This window comes from Crinia signifera, chromosome 1 (genome assembly GCF_055691185.1).
Source record: "Crinia signifera chromosome 1, ASM5569118v1, whole genome shotgun sequence".
Lineage (NCBI taxonomy): Eukaryota > Metazoa > Chordata > Amphibia > Anura > Myobatrachidae > Crinia > Crinia signifera.
Window position 1 is genome coordinate 51,678,776 of NC_139217.1, and position 15,238 is coordinate 51,694,013.

Sequence of the window (15,238 nt, forward strand, 5' to 3'; positions counted from 1 at the left end):
TGAGGCTGCCCCTTTATGAATCCAGGGGTGGAGCAGGTAGTGCAGCCAGAGATGAGTAATGGACTTTTCTTGTTTTGTTTCAGAACACCATCCACAATCACATCCGTCTGTTTGAGCCATTGGTGATTAAGGCGTTGAAGCAGTACACCACCACCACTTCTGTGCAGCTGCAGAGACAGGTCCTAGATCTTCTTGCTCAGCTTGTCCAGCTTCGGGTCAACTACTGCCTGCTGGACTCTGACCAGGTACTAGTCCTGTGATGGTTAGCAGATGTGAATCACAATGTTACTGCTTAGATAGACGGAATCTATTCTCTCTAGCATCCAATGTAGGGAACGCTAGTGCAAAAACGCATATTAAGGGCCTGATTCAGAAATGTTCGCTAGACTGCGTACACTCGCAGCCTAGAGAACAGGTCAGAGCTGGCGCCAAACACCAGTCCCCCTGCAGGAGAACAGGATTTTCAGGTGTTTTTCCCATTTATTACCCGCAGGTGTTCATTGGGTTTGTGCTGAAGCAGTTTGAATACATTGAAGTTGGCCAGTTCAGGTGAGCTCCCATCCGTGTGTTGCTGTTATTAGATGGATCTGTAATGCTGACCATTTCCCATTACAATACTTATGTTTGTTCCATTAACCTGGCAGGGAGTCGGAAGCCATCATTCCTAGTGTGTTCTTCTTCCTGGTACTGTTGTCCTATGAGCGCTACCATTCCAAGCAGATCATTGGCATTCCCAAGATCATCCAGCTGTGTGACGGCATCATGGCCAGCGGGAGGAAAGCCGTCACTCACGGTACATAGACAGGTGGCAGTCTGTAACACGGAACAACCAGGCTCACAGTACAGCACTCGGAACTCCGAGAGCAGCTGGTACCATATTAGGGCTGTTTCACACGCTCCGGCTCCTGCAGGAAGCCGTACCGCACACAGAAGTTAGCAATGGACACAAATGTGTCCATTCACATAGGACGGCCACGGCCCGGCCGTCCGGTTGCAGCCGGATCAGATCCCACCACTGGAAGTGACGGCTGCCGGGCTGTGGCCATCCCCTCCATCCAACTCCTGAGTGCGGCACGTCTTCTTGGCTGTGCGGGATTTTGCCGTTCGGCAGGAGCCGGAGCGTGTGAAATAGCCCTTCTACTGCCAACCTGTTCAGTGTTTGTTATAGAAGATAAGAATACCTTGAGGTATTTCATTATTCAGATGGAAACTTGATGTTGATCTTTGTATTGTAGCGATTCCAGCCCTGCAGCCCATAGTCCATGACCTTTTTGTGTTGAGGGGAGCAAATAAAGCTGATGCGGGTAAAGAGCTGGAGACTCAGAAAGAAGTTGTGGTGTCCATGCTCCTCCGGCTGATCCAGTACCATCAGGTGAGCGGGATCGTCCTCTGTGCTGTCATCAGTTTAAATAATGACTTCACTACTTTAGGTATACACAATGTAAAGAGGGAATAGGAGAATATACATTGAAGAGTAAGATGGGTGGGGCCACCTTGGCGGGGCTCTGGCCCTGGGTTGGGGCCACCTTGGCCGGTCTCTGGCCCTGGGTGGGGGCCACCTTGGCGGGTCTCTGGCCCTGGGTGGGGGCCACCTTGGCGGGTCTCTGGCCCTGGGTGGGGGCCACCTTGGCGGGGCTCTGGCCCTGGCTGGGGCCACCTTGGCGGGGCCTCGGCACTGGGTGGGGGCCACCTTGGCAGGGCTCTGGCCCTGGGTGGGGGCCACCTTGGCGGGGCTCTGGCCCTGGGTGGGGCCACCTTGGCGGGGCTCTGGCCCTGGGTGGGGGCCACCTTGGCTGGTAGCTGTTTTGGGTCTTTCTAGTGTAAGTTCTTTGCGTTGTAGGTTCTGGAGATGTTTATATTGGTACTACAGCAGTGTCACAAGGAGAATGAAGACAAGTGGAAGAGATTGTCTCGACAGATCGCTGATGTCATTCTGCCAATGTTGTCAAAGCAACAGGTAAATATCTGCCTACCCTAGATTTCAATTGTAGACATGCAACCAATATATTGTAACAATTTGCATTTTATTGTGTATTTTCCTAACAGAATCCTGAGAAGCTTGGTGATGTCATTTGTTTTCTGTTTTAGATGCACATTGACTGTCATGAAGCTCTGGGTGTGTTAAATACATTATTTGAAACCTTGGCTCCATCATCCCTGCGCCCCGTAGACATGCTGCTGAGAAGTATGTTTGTGATTCCTTACACTATGGTGAGTAGGGAATATGACGGGTAATTGCAGGCTTATTGGCTGGATATAGGGGTTCTAATGCCTTCTTGCTCTGGGGCTAATGCAAGATCTTCCCTTCTTTGCTGCATGTAGAATATCAGAGCTGCAAGTGTCTCTGCTGGAGACCTCTGAGTCACAGATGACACTCAGATATAGTGACAGTAAATGGCATTGTGTCTGGATTTGCAGTCTAGGTTTAATGCTGTGATTTGGATCCTTCATGATTGTAAATCATGAATGGGAATGGGAATGGGACTAGTGACTGTCAGAGGAGCAAGATCAGTGTAACATAAATATACAAGTGCTTCAGTGGCGTAAGTTCGTTCCAGTTACCCGGAGGCAAGATATATATTGGTGCCCACACACACACACTCCTATATAACCTTATATAAAATATATATTTCTGTTCAGAAATATAGATAGATAGAGATAATATATTAGAACTCAGCCACAGAAGCAATATCGTTGGCTTTTAAATGACTAATTTAAACTTCCAGGGGGAGGAGTGGTGCCCCCTTGGGAGCAGGAGCCCGGCGGCAGATGACTCCATTGCCTCCCAGAGTTCTGCCTCTGAAGTGCTTCATATCCAATTAAGTAGTGCAGTTTCACGAAGGGGTTTGTCACATCAGATTGTGACCGATACCCCTTTGACATCGCACATATCACCTGGGTCGACTTGTGGTGTGAAAGGGCCTTTTCAAAATAGCTGGGTCCCGCAACCCGCTATACCGACCTGGGTTAAAAAAAGGGTTAATCCCAGGTCGGACCCTGGTTTGCTGGACAGTGTGAACGGGTAACTTAGGTCGAGTCACCTGGGTCCCGGTAACTCTATAGGGAGAAGGCGGCATCAGCTCCAAGCACTGCCTCCTCCCCCGCCCCTGATGACGCAGCGCCACTCCGCCCTGCCCCCTTTCTGACATCAGCAACCCGGCATAAAGGCCCTGTACTCCGTACTGCAAATGATAGAATATTAAGCAACAGATGTATAAAACCTTCTACACAGTAAAGAAGTTGCCCAAAGCAACCAATCCGCTACTAGCTAACATGAACATTCTATAAAATAAGTTACTTGTTTAGTTTCACGGCGGCACTTCCCAGCAGATTGCATCGTATGCAAATATCACACGCGATTTGCATGCAATTTGCATACGATTTGATCCACGTCAGCCCGAAGTGTGGCGAGCGGATGCGGTAAGTGTCCTCGCGACCTGTTCATACCCCCACAATCCATTTCGGCGCGGAGTTGATTTTATAAAGTGTGGTGAGCGCAGCGAGCCACCGAGCCTGAAGCGTGTATAGCGCAGCGAGCCCCATGAGGGGACGCGGAAAATGAGCCCAAAGTGCAGCGAGCCCCACGAGGGGACATGGATTACTTGACATGTATTCCGCGGCCCCTCACCACGCTTCCGGCTCGTTTTAAGCGGACCCTCGCGTCGGGCTCGCCCCACTGTATAAAATCAACTACACCCTGATGTGAATAGTGGTGGTTTGAACAGGTCGGGAGTATGCTTACCGCGTCCCCTTGCGGGGCACACTGCGCTCGCCATGCTTCGGGCTGACGTGGATAGTGTGTGGGGGGGGTGTTAAATCGCATCGCAGATCAAATATGCAAATCATATGCAAATATCGCATTCGATTTGCATACAATTTACATACGATCTGCTGGGAAGTGCCGCCGTGAAACTAAACAAGTACCTAAAATAATAACAAAAACCTGATTGGTTGCTATGAACAACTGCTCCACTTATCTTCAAAAGGTTTTATGCAATTTCCTCGGAGTCTCAAAGTTGTCACCTGACCATATACGGGCCGTGGGTGATTTGTAATATCTAGAATAAGTCTCTTTATGTAATGCTTTATTTAATAAAATACTCACATTGTCCTATTAAATACTAAAATAATGATTTTGGAACTCGCAGTATATACAGATATTAGTTCCCAAGGTGTATCTACTGTATATATTAGCTAAGACTATGATTATATAAATGGATCATTGGAAATCTATTGGAATGTTTGAGTCCTCTATGACCATTATGGCATGTATAATAGTGTTACTGTGTACGTTTGCACCCCCCAGGCCTCGGTCAGCACTGTCCAGCTCTGGATTTCGGGAATCCTGGCCATTCTCCGCGTGCTTATCTCACAGTCTACGGAGGATATTGTTCTGTCCCGAATCCAGGAGCTGTCCTTCTCCCCCCTTCTCCTCTCATGTCAGAATATTGTTCGATTAAGGGAACAGGAAAATTTCCATCCATCGTCAGAGGATTGCGATGAGCAGAACCAGATCAAGGTCCCTCCGGAGGAAACCTTCTCTCGGTATTTATTCACCTCACGCTTTCCCTATGGCTCTTTACTCTCTCCCATATTGCACCTGTTATTGGCCTGTTTAGTACATGTTTATTAACGTGTTATAATTCCAGATGTTCCCCCAGTCTTCTGTTTTCCTCCATCTGGCCAAACAACGAGCCTATTGCTCCCCTATCAGCTTCCACCTTTGCTGGCATCACGTTTTTTGCTGTTAGAATACTATTGTGTGAGCGAAATTATTCAGAGGCAGCCATTTTGTTAAGTCGCAAACATGAATATTTGTTCATCCCACAAAATGGCCGTCGCTGCTCCGTACAGGCGTAACCGCTCAGCAGTTGCAGTGTACTGTGCAATATAATACTGTTAATAGTAAATATTGTGCAAGGAGTGATCTGTGCTAGTTGTTATAGTTATTGGTTTTGTCATGGTTAAGGTTCCTGTTACAGCTGGTGGGCATCCTGCTGGAGGATATAGTACACAAGGAGCTGAAGGTGGACCTGCGAGAGCAGCAACATACGTTTTACTGTCAGCAGTTGGGGACCCTGCTCATGTGTCTGGTCCATATCTTCAAATCAGGTAACCATGTACACAATTGCTGATCATATAGTGCACACTGGTATGCCATCCTCTAATGACCGGCCACATAGTGCACACTGGTAACGCCTCCCCCAATTGCTGGCCAATTAGTGCACGCTGGTAACTCCTCTTTTTGCTGGCTTACTAGTGCACACTGGTATTTCCTCCCCAATTTGCTTGCCAATTAGTGCTTACTGGTAACTCCTCCCCCATTTACTGGCCTACTAGTGCACACTGGTAACTCCTCCCCCATTTGCTGGCCTACTAGTGCTCACTTGTATTTCCTCCCCCATTTTGCTGGCCTACTAGTGCACACATGTAACTCCTCCCCCATTTGCTGGCCTACTAGTGCTCACTTGTATTTCCTCCCCCATTTGCTGGCCTACTAGTGCACACTGGTAACTCCTCCCCCACATGCTGGCCTACTAGTGCTCACTTGTATTTCCTCCCCCATTTGCTGGCCTTCTAGTGCACACTGGTAACTCCTCCCCCATTTGCTGGCCTACTAGTGCTCACTTGTATTTCCTCCCCCATTTGCTGGCCTTCTAGTGCACACTGGTAACTCCTCCCCCATTTGCTGGCCTACTAGTGCTCACTTGTATTTCCTCCCCCATTTGCTGGCCTTCTAGTGCACACTGGTAACTCCTCCCCCATTTGCTGGCCTACTAGTGCACACTGGTAACTCCTCCCCCATTTGCTGGCCTACTAGTGCTCACTTGCATTTCCTCCCCCATTTGCTGGCCTACTAGTGCACATTGGTAACTCCTCCCCCATTTGCTGGCCTTCTAGTGCACACTGGTAACTCCTCCCCCATTTGCATGCCAATTAATGCTCACTGTTAACGCCTCCCCCCAATTGCTGGCCAATCGGTGCACCCTGGTAACTCTTCCCCCAATTGCTGGCCCAAACACTGTTCATAGGTAACCCTCCCCAATTGTTGGCAGCCACATAATGCACATTGGAACTCCCTCCGCCAATTACCAGCCACAACAGACTGGCCTTTTTCCATGGAATACAATCTTGATGTTACACACTGGTTCTTTATTGCTGCCTTCAGTTATGCATTCTAGCACAGAAGCTGCAGGAGTCTATAACGTAGCAATATTACACCGGAGAGATATTTAGCTCTATATTTTGCTTAGTTGTGGAACTGACATCATGGTTAATATTACACTATTTGAGTAAGTAACCAGATACATTTGGTAAGGAGTCCTTGACACCCAACCACGTCAGTCCTACACAATTAACCTCTGCTTATTTGACTTCAAGTATCCAACTACTAGTTAGCATTACTGTATTGGATCACTCCTAGGAGGTAATTTATCATTGATTTAATGTCATCGCACTGCAAGTTCGGGTTCCTGGATGTGTGGCAGCGCAACTACTGCACAGTCCCTTGTTAGGTTCTGTTATGAATTGCCAGCATTTAATTGCAGTACAGTAGTTCAGCTGCTGTCTATCCTCTGGCCAGTAGATGGGTCGCAAGGACTACAGAGTGAGGCTCTTGTACATAGCCCTTGTACTGTCTAGCCGTCTTCTCCAATTAAGCAGCGAAGGCTTTGTGCTCAGTTAGCAAAGGCAACCTTTGCATCACCGGTGGCTGTCAGACAACAAATCTTAGCATGCTTATGACCACTGGTTAGTGTATTGTAATTCCTGAAAATGTTACATGAAAGGTAGTACCTGCAGGCAAAGTATGCTTCACCATGTGTATTCTAAAATTACCAACATCTGCACAAAACCACCCTTTACTTGCTATAGAGCTTACTTGAATGTGAGACGCTGCTATTGTGTCACCTGCAGGAACATTCCGAAGGATCACAAACGCAGCTTCAAGGTTGTTCAAGGGGGACGGTGAAAATGGGAACTTCTACACGCTGGAGAGGCTGAGCGCCCTGGTGCAGTCATTGTTTCCTACGCACCCTCCTCTAGTGCTGCTCTGGTGCCAGTTCCTGCTGCTCATTGACTACACCAACTACAACTGGTGGTCGGAAGTGCACCAAACCCTCAAGTAAGGCCAGACGAAATCCTGTAACTAAATGGCTGGTAATTGCTGCTGGAATCACTGTACATGTAATGGGTGGTGAGAGTGTAAGGGGCTAGGATGCTATTTCTAGGTGCCAGGGATTGTATGGCGATGCAGGTTAAGTATCCCATATCCAAATATACGTTATCCAAATTATTCCGAAAACCATAGTACTACTGGGGACATCTGTAACTGGCACTACTGGGGAAATGATATGTATCTGGCACTACTGGGGACATCTGTAACTGGCACTACTAGGGACATGATATGTAACTGACACTGCTGGGGACATGATATGTAACTGACACTGCTGGGGACATGATATGTATCTGGCACTACTGGGACATCTGTAACTGGCACTACTGGGGAAATTATATGTATCTGACACTACTGGGGACATCTGTAACTGGCACTACTGTGGAAATTATATGTAACTGGCGCTACTATGGAAATGATATGTAACTGGTACTATTGGGGACATCTGCAGCTGGCACTACTATGGAAATTATATGTAACTGGCACTACTGGGGACAACTGTAACTGGCACTACTGGGTAAATTATATGTATCTGGCACTACTGGGGACATCTGTAACTGCCACTACTGGGTAAATTATATGTATCTGGCACTACTGGGGACATCTGTAACTGCCACTACTGGGGACATCTGTAACTGCCACTACTGGGGACATCTGTAACTGCCACTACTGGGGAAATGATATGTATCTGGCACTACTGGGTATATCTGTAACTTGCACTACTGGGGAAATTATATGTATCTGGCACTACTGGGGACATGATATGTAACTGGCACTACTGGGGACATGATATGTAACTGACACTGCTGGGAACATGATATGTAACTGACACTGCTGGGAACATGATATGTAACTGACACTGCTGGGGACATGATATGTATCTGGCACTACTGGGACATCTGTAACTGGCACTACTGGGGAAATTATATGTAACTGGCGCTACTATGGAAATGATATGTAACTGGTACTATTGGGGACATCTTTAGCTGGCACTACTATGGAAATTATATGAAACTGGCACTACTGGGGACATCTGTAACTGGCACTACTGGGTAAATTATATGTATCTGGCACTACTGGGGACATCTGTAACTGGCACTACTGGGGACATCTGTAACTGGCACTACTGGGGAAATGATATGTATCTGGCACTACTGGGTATATCTGTAACTGGCTCTACTGGGGAAATTATATGTATCTGGCACTACTGGGGACATGATATGTAACTGGCACTACTGGGGACATGATATGTAACTGACACTACTGGGGACATGATATGTAACTGACACTGCTGGAGACATGATATGTAACTGACACTGCTGGGGACATGATATGTATCTGGCACTGCTGGGGACATGATATGTATCTGGCACTACTGGGGAAATTATATGTATCTGGCACTACTGGGGAAATTATATGTATCTGACACTACTGGGGACATCTGTAACTGGCACTACTGGGGAAATTATATGTAACTGGCGCTACTATGGAAATTATGTGTAACTGACACCACTGGGGACATCTGTGACTGGCACTACTTGCTACTATTCAGTTTGGTGTCTTTTTTTTTTTTCTTTCCCTTTTTTTTCGCTAGCCAAAAAAAACAGCACAAATTCACCACATAGTATACAATCAGCATGGGCAAAAACAAACCCAAAAATCGGTCAAAAACACCCACCTTTATAGCTTTGTACTTCCATTCTCAACCCATTATTCTGTCTCGGGAGGTGCACCATTCTTTAATGTGGTGGTTCCATCCCTCACACTTGGACAAAGATTGTCCCTTCTGGCTCCAGAACTGGGTCTTTCTCACCACCAATCGACATCTTGAAGTTCCGGGCAATTATGTGAATTCCCCATTTTACATACACTTGTATACACCATCAGGACAGACCCCAAAGCAGGGCACTATGAAAGAAGGCTTATTTTCATGTGGGCTTAGTGGCACCTTTTGGCGGTTCATATGCTGGGTGTCCAAAACTGAGGTGGACTTTCTGAGCAGCCAGATTGTGATCTCTGGAGAATAGTCCCTTCACGCCAAGTGTTTTGAATGCTGGTACGTCGCTGGGATCATCCAGACATAGACTTGATGGCATTGTGCCACCATCGGCAGCTTCCCTTATACAGCCATCGCACCAGAGAACCAGGGGCCCTTCTGGTGGATTCTGTGACAGTTCTGTACACATTTCCTCCTCTTTACATCTTCCCTACAATATCAATGATTCTGCAGGTCCTCCGCAAACTGAAGATGGAGGGTGGTACTTCTATACTCCTCCCTCTAGATTGGCCATGGTACACTAATATTCTGGGTCTCTCCAGAGACTCCACATGGTGATGTCTTCTCAGGCCAGACCTTCGGTCTCCAAGTCCGTGGGCTACTTAGTGCCTGGGAGCCTACTTCTGCTGGGATCAATTACAGAGTCTGTAAGACCTATTTTGAATTATGCTCAGTCCATGGACTCAATGCCCGGTTTATTCCTGGTTTTGCCATTTCTGTGCCGGTCTTCCTTTCCTGTCTCTCTTGGGCTTTTTAATATAATTGGCTCTAGGGTCTGGGGTGGGGGGGGTGAGCATGTGCTGTTGGGAAACGGTGTTTACCCACTTGGAGTCTGGCTGGGCTTCCAGCTCTGCACTAGAAGAGCCATCCCAATGCCCCCCCCAATGGATTCTGAGAAATGGATAAAGACAAGAGTCCCCTTTGCTTCTTCGAGTCCTCCAGAGACACAGGGCTTTCGCTAGGTGTAGGTGGTGTGGAGACCTAGTAGGCACCAAATGGGTTAAAACTTCACTGCCTCTGGGAACTGGGCTCCTCCCCTCCTATACCCCACCCCCGCCACCAGTTTTTTCATTTGGCAGGGTACTTCATAATAAACTTAAAATACTACTGCTGTTGTTGTTGTTGTTGTTGTTGTTGTTGTTGTTGTTGTTGTTGTTGTTGTTGTAGGAGGCAGGTACATTGATTGTCAGTTCAAATCTAATATCTAAAATCTACTCAGCCATCACATAAAGTATAATTTGCTCCAGCAATTTGTGCATAATTACTTGGCCCCATATAATTATCTTGGATGCCTAACAAGTTATTAACATTTTGCTGCCATGGTTACTACCGTCTACCTAAAGTGAAGTCCGCTATCCTGTGATTTCTAGAATTAAAAACGTAGCATTTTCCGTAATTATTGTATTTTGGTGATCCAATGAGCAATGAGATCAGTTGTTTCCTTCCATATAATTACTCAAGTACTTTATCCCATAAAGTGAACCGAAGTACATTTTTAGTAGTTTGTTAACCTTTTTGATAGTTTCATCTTTCATTTACTGTATGTTGATAATCTTGAGTCCAGCAATTTTTCTTTTACTTACAATTTCTTTCATCCTTACTTTATTGCATCTTATGATTGAAATGAGACCATGCTGGTGTAGAGATGGTAATAGCACTCTAAATACAAACTGGTCATGTTGTATAACCATCCTAGTGTGTCTGGGATGCTTTAGACCAGGCATGTCCAATGTTGGCCCTCCAGATGTTGTGATACTACACATCCCAGCATGCTTTGCCACAGTTTTGCTATTAGAGAATGCTAAAACTATTGCAAAGCATGCTGGGATGTGTAGTTTCACAACATCTGGAGGGCCAACGTTGGACATGCCTGCTTTAGACACTAGCGGGGAGTTTAGGAGGGAATGGGGAAGGTAAGTATACTTACCTGGCCCCTGGTGGGATTCCCTCTGTCAGGATGCCTGCATTGTTAATTCTGAACGCTGGCATCCCAAATGCTGGCCATTGATACGGTGTCCATGTCGACTCATGTTAAAATTCGTGACCTAAAGACGTGAAAACGACATGTTGACCTAATGCTTATGTTGACATTCCGACCCTATTGATCTTAGCCATGTTAACCTATTTTAGTGTTCATTCTAGCACCCGCCATCTTTAAAAACCCATGCAGTTCTTGTTCCCTGCCTGGGGTGTCGCTGTCTGCTGTAGTGCTTCTAGCACAGGGTGGTCTGTAAATCAGCTCTGATATGCAAACCAGACCTGTGCTAGAAACACCGCAGCAGACAGCGACACCCCAGGCAGGGAAGAGGAACTGCATGGGTTTTCAAAGATGGCGGGTGCTAGAATGAACATTATATTTCATGTGTCGACCTAAGTAAGCCCTGTCAACCTTTAGTGGTCGACCTAATTGAAGTTGACCTTCATAGTGTCGACCCTATGACCCATAGCTGACTCTCTATAGTCAGTGTCACCCAGTGGATTCAGAAAGAGGATTTAACATTACGTATAACCGGGATGCAGTCAAAATACCGACAACCATTGACCGACGGTCAAAATACCGACAACTATTGACCGACAACTATTGACCGACCGTCAAAATACCGATATGGTCAAAATACCGACATTTAAAATCCCGACAAGGTCAAAATACCGACATATAGAATGTAGAAGGTCGACTTGGGTTTTTTCACTGTTTTTTGACCCGACATGTGCCGGCAGGCGGTATTTCATGCCCTACCATCCACTAAGGTATGGTGGGAGAATACACGAGAAACCGTGCCCAAAGCATCGCGAGCGATGCGAGGGGCTGCGGTGGACTTCCAACTGTGTCCATTTCGACTGTGTTGACATTCTGGTCAAAAAACAGTGAAAAAAAAACCATGTCGACCTCGCGACCTGTCGACTGAAAGTCATGTTGACTTTTTCTCCTGTCTACATTCTATATGTCGGGATTTTGACCTTGTCGGGATTTTGACCGTCGGTCATTAGCTGTCGGTATTTTGACCGTCGGGATTTCACACAGAATCCCGTATAACCATCTATTGTATTTTTGTGACTTTATTTTCCTTATTTCTAACCAAGGATTAATGCCCCCTATTGCCATCACTTTCAGTGTAACTAGACTGGAATCTATTCTAACAACAATGATCATAACATAAAATATAACAAACTGAAACCATTTATCTAATATCTGCAGGAGGAACAGTCTGTCCAGCACTAAACTACTGCTAAGTCCTCAAATGTCCACCGACAGCGACGAGCCAGAGCCGCAATCCAAGCTTGGCGTGTGCAACCGGGAAATAGTACGACGCGGTGCTCTTATCTTGTTCTGTGACTATGTGGTGAGTAACTGAATATTACATGACAATACAATAACCTAATTCTTGCTTCTCCATAGTGAGCATCTTGTTTGGATATTTAGCAACTGACGATCTATTCAAATACACAGTATAACAAGTGCATAGAAGAGTCTGTGCATCGTCCGTTAATCCTGCATGTGAAATACAGATTAGACTTTTAAAAATACAGGGGTAGATGTATGAAGCAGTGATAAGGGAGTAGAAGTGATAAAGTGCCTGGTACTCTATCACCGGCCAATCGGCTCCTGACTGTTAAGTTACAGGCTGGTTTAAATAGGGAGGTTAGCTAAATAGGCAGTTAGCTTGATTTGGCAAAATGGTATACCTAATAGTCCGCATCAGAGACTCTTTCATCTCTTCGCTGTTCCCTTGTTAGAATGGGATATGAATTAGTAATTCGGCATAGAGTGTAAGATATTTATTGTACAGCCTAAAATGCAGGTTCCTTAGTAACATAGACATTGTAGTGCACCCAACATGGCTACCGTCCCTAATACGCTCATGGAAGAGATGAAACATACATGGAGCTGTCGGGTTGGGTTGGGTCACTCCTGTCGCTAGGTCGTTATTCGCTCACTTTTGGTCATCTAGGTGTGACCTATTCCACCCGGGGTAATCCTATGTAGCGCACCAAAGACTGCTGCTAGCCTGCTACCTTTTAGGTTTACAATATATACAGTAACCTTTGGAATTTATTACAACTGTCTGCACCAATGCTACAGTGCTTATTGTGCTCTAGGTTCTGTTGTTTTTATTAATAATTATAATAATAATAATAATAATAATAATTATTATTATGATTATTAATCCTTGTCAGTGTACTGTGGTGGAGATCTGTAATGTGACTGTTATACGGCCTACACACATGCCAATATTAAGGCATTTTCTAAGCGATTTTGCTTAGTTTGGCAAAGTCGCTTAGCAAATGCCCTCACATCTGTGTATGTGTGGGGGCTATATCGGCAGCAATGCGCGTCTTTATCGCTGGCCGAGATTGATGGACAGTGTCCATCAATCTCGGCATCGGCAGGGTTCTCCCACCGGAGAACACTGGCGCTGTCTGCTCGCTTAGCACACAGAGCTGACAGCTCGCTCTTTGTGTGGGCTGTCAGCTCTGTGTGCTATGCGATAGCGGCGCAGCACAGCCCGACCTAGCATAGCTAGGTAGCCCTGCACACATCGCTATGGAGAAAAGCGCTATATAAATAACATTATTATTGACAGACTGCTGTTCTGTGTGTACCTCTCAGTCTGTTTTTCTGTATGAAAAGGGGTTTTATTGGGAAATAAGAATAAGGAAAAGCTCAGAACAAAATGTACGTCCGTATCCAGTGTATTTACTGATTCATAGAACTTTGCAGAAGTATAAACGGTACTTCTTTACTTTCATGGCGCCGCGCTACTTCCGGGTTACGCTCGCCACAAACTAAGTAAAATAAACGAAGTTAACGCCATGCCAACATGGATAGTTCATACCTCCACTATCCATGTTGGCATGGAGTTGATTTTAATTAGCGTGGCGAGCGTAGCGAGCCACCGAGCCCGCAGCATGGGCGAGCGAAGCGAGCCCCGCAAGGGGACTCTGACGCGCGGCGCCATGCTGGCGCCGTGAAAGTAAAGAAGTACCGTATAAACCAATAAGATTTTGCATAGGGTGGTATCCAATTAGCAGTGGTTATTTCCCATGGCTAATTGACTTACCTGGGACTATGCCCTGATGGCGTGGTCAGCCACGCAAGCCTGATTTACTGCCATATGCTAATGTGGGTATCCGTTCAAGTAATGTGGCTGACCATGCAAGCGGAAAGGTGTACTGCCCATTGAGGTTACACCAGTCATTACACCTGTCCCCATAGTACCTGCACTGCACTAACCCGTCAGAAACCGGCTTCCCTTCAACAAATGTACATACCACTCAGAATCTCACACAACCCCAATACTCCCACAAATGAATGGTTACAGCACTCCCTTTGCCACTGCCCAGTTCATGCCACGTCACCGTATTTCACAGACCCGGCCAAGTTCTGTACAGCTCAGAGATGTCACATCTGTGTGTGTGTGTGGGCTTTATGCCAGATCTGTGCCACTCATATGTTCTGTCACTATATGCGAAGGTTAGACTAAAGCTGCGACATCAGTATACTGAATACACACTTGTCAATGAGGCAACGACTGAGCGCCGATGGCGTCCATGCTGCATTGAGTACCATCGCCCTCGTTAATAGTGACATAATGAGTACACTAGATCAGGGGTTCTCAAACTCTGTCCTGAGGACCCCACACAGGTCACGATTTTCAGGTTACCCAGCAGGTGCATTTATTACTCACTGACACATTTTAAAAGATCCACAGGTGGGGCTCATTATTTCACTTGTGATTCTGTGTGAAGACCTGCAAAGCATGCACTGTGTGGGGACCTGAGGACCGAGTTTGAGAGCCTGTGCACTAGATGATGGGCATACTGTATAGCTTTTTCTTAACTGTAAATAGAACATTTGGCAGCAAACTTTTTGTTTTGTTCACAATTTGCATTTATGCTCCCTCCATACTGACAGTAACTCTGTGTAACGCTGTTACAATTCTATAGGCATAATGCTGTTTGGTTGTATTTGTGTGTGTTTTAGTGTCAGAACCTGCACGATTCCGAGCATCTCACCTGGTTAATAGTGAACCACGTGCAGGATCTTATCAACCTGTCGCACGAGCCCCCGGTGCAGGACTTCATTAGTGCAATACACAGGAATTCCGCCGCCAGCGGCCTTTTCATCCAGGCGATCCAGTCCCGCTGTGAGAACCTAGCGACGGTGAGTGCCTGCTGATCAGCAGTAACCTGGCTGTATTGTCCCTCACTAGCCACAGTACAGTGACAACACCACACTAAGGTGTTTTATTGTAATCCATTTTGTTCCGAATTGTATATAGAAATGA

At 46.3% G+C, this 15,238-nt stretch overlaps 1 protein-coding gene across 5 annotated transcripts in view; it reads left to right on the top strand.

Moving 5' to 3' along the window:
- Positions 1-15,238, top strand: part of HTT (huntingtin) — a 149,231-nt gene that overhangs the window by 81,869 nt on the left and 52,124 nt on the right. For all 5 annotated transcript variants that reach the window (XM_083151753.1, XM_083151766.1, XM_083151758.1 and 2 more), the window contains 11 exons: positions 84-245; positions 494-549; positions 645-793; positions 1,236-1,372; positions 1,841-1,957; positions 2,089-2,211; positions 4,307-4,545; positions 4,970-5,112; positions 6,916-7,123; positions 12,148-12,292; positions 14,935-15,114. In XM_083151753.1, the coding sequence (XP_083007879.1) occupies positions 84-245; positions 494-549; positions 645-793; positions 1,236-1,372; positions 1,841-1,957; positions 2,089-2,211; positions 4,307-4,545; positions 4,970-5,112; positions 6,916-7,123; positions 12,148-12,292; positions 14,935-15,114 (1,659 nt within the window). The remainder of the gene's footprint in view (positions 1-83; positions 246-493; positions 550-644; positions 794-1,235; positions 1,373-1,840; positions 1,958-2,088; positions 2,212-4,306; positions 4,546-4,969; positions 5,113-6,915; positions 7,124-12,147; positions 12,293-14,934; positions 15,115-15,238) is intronic.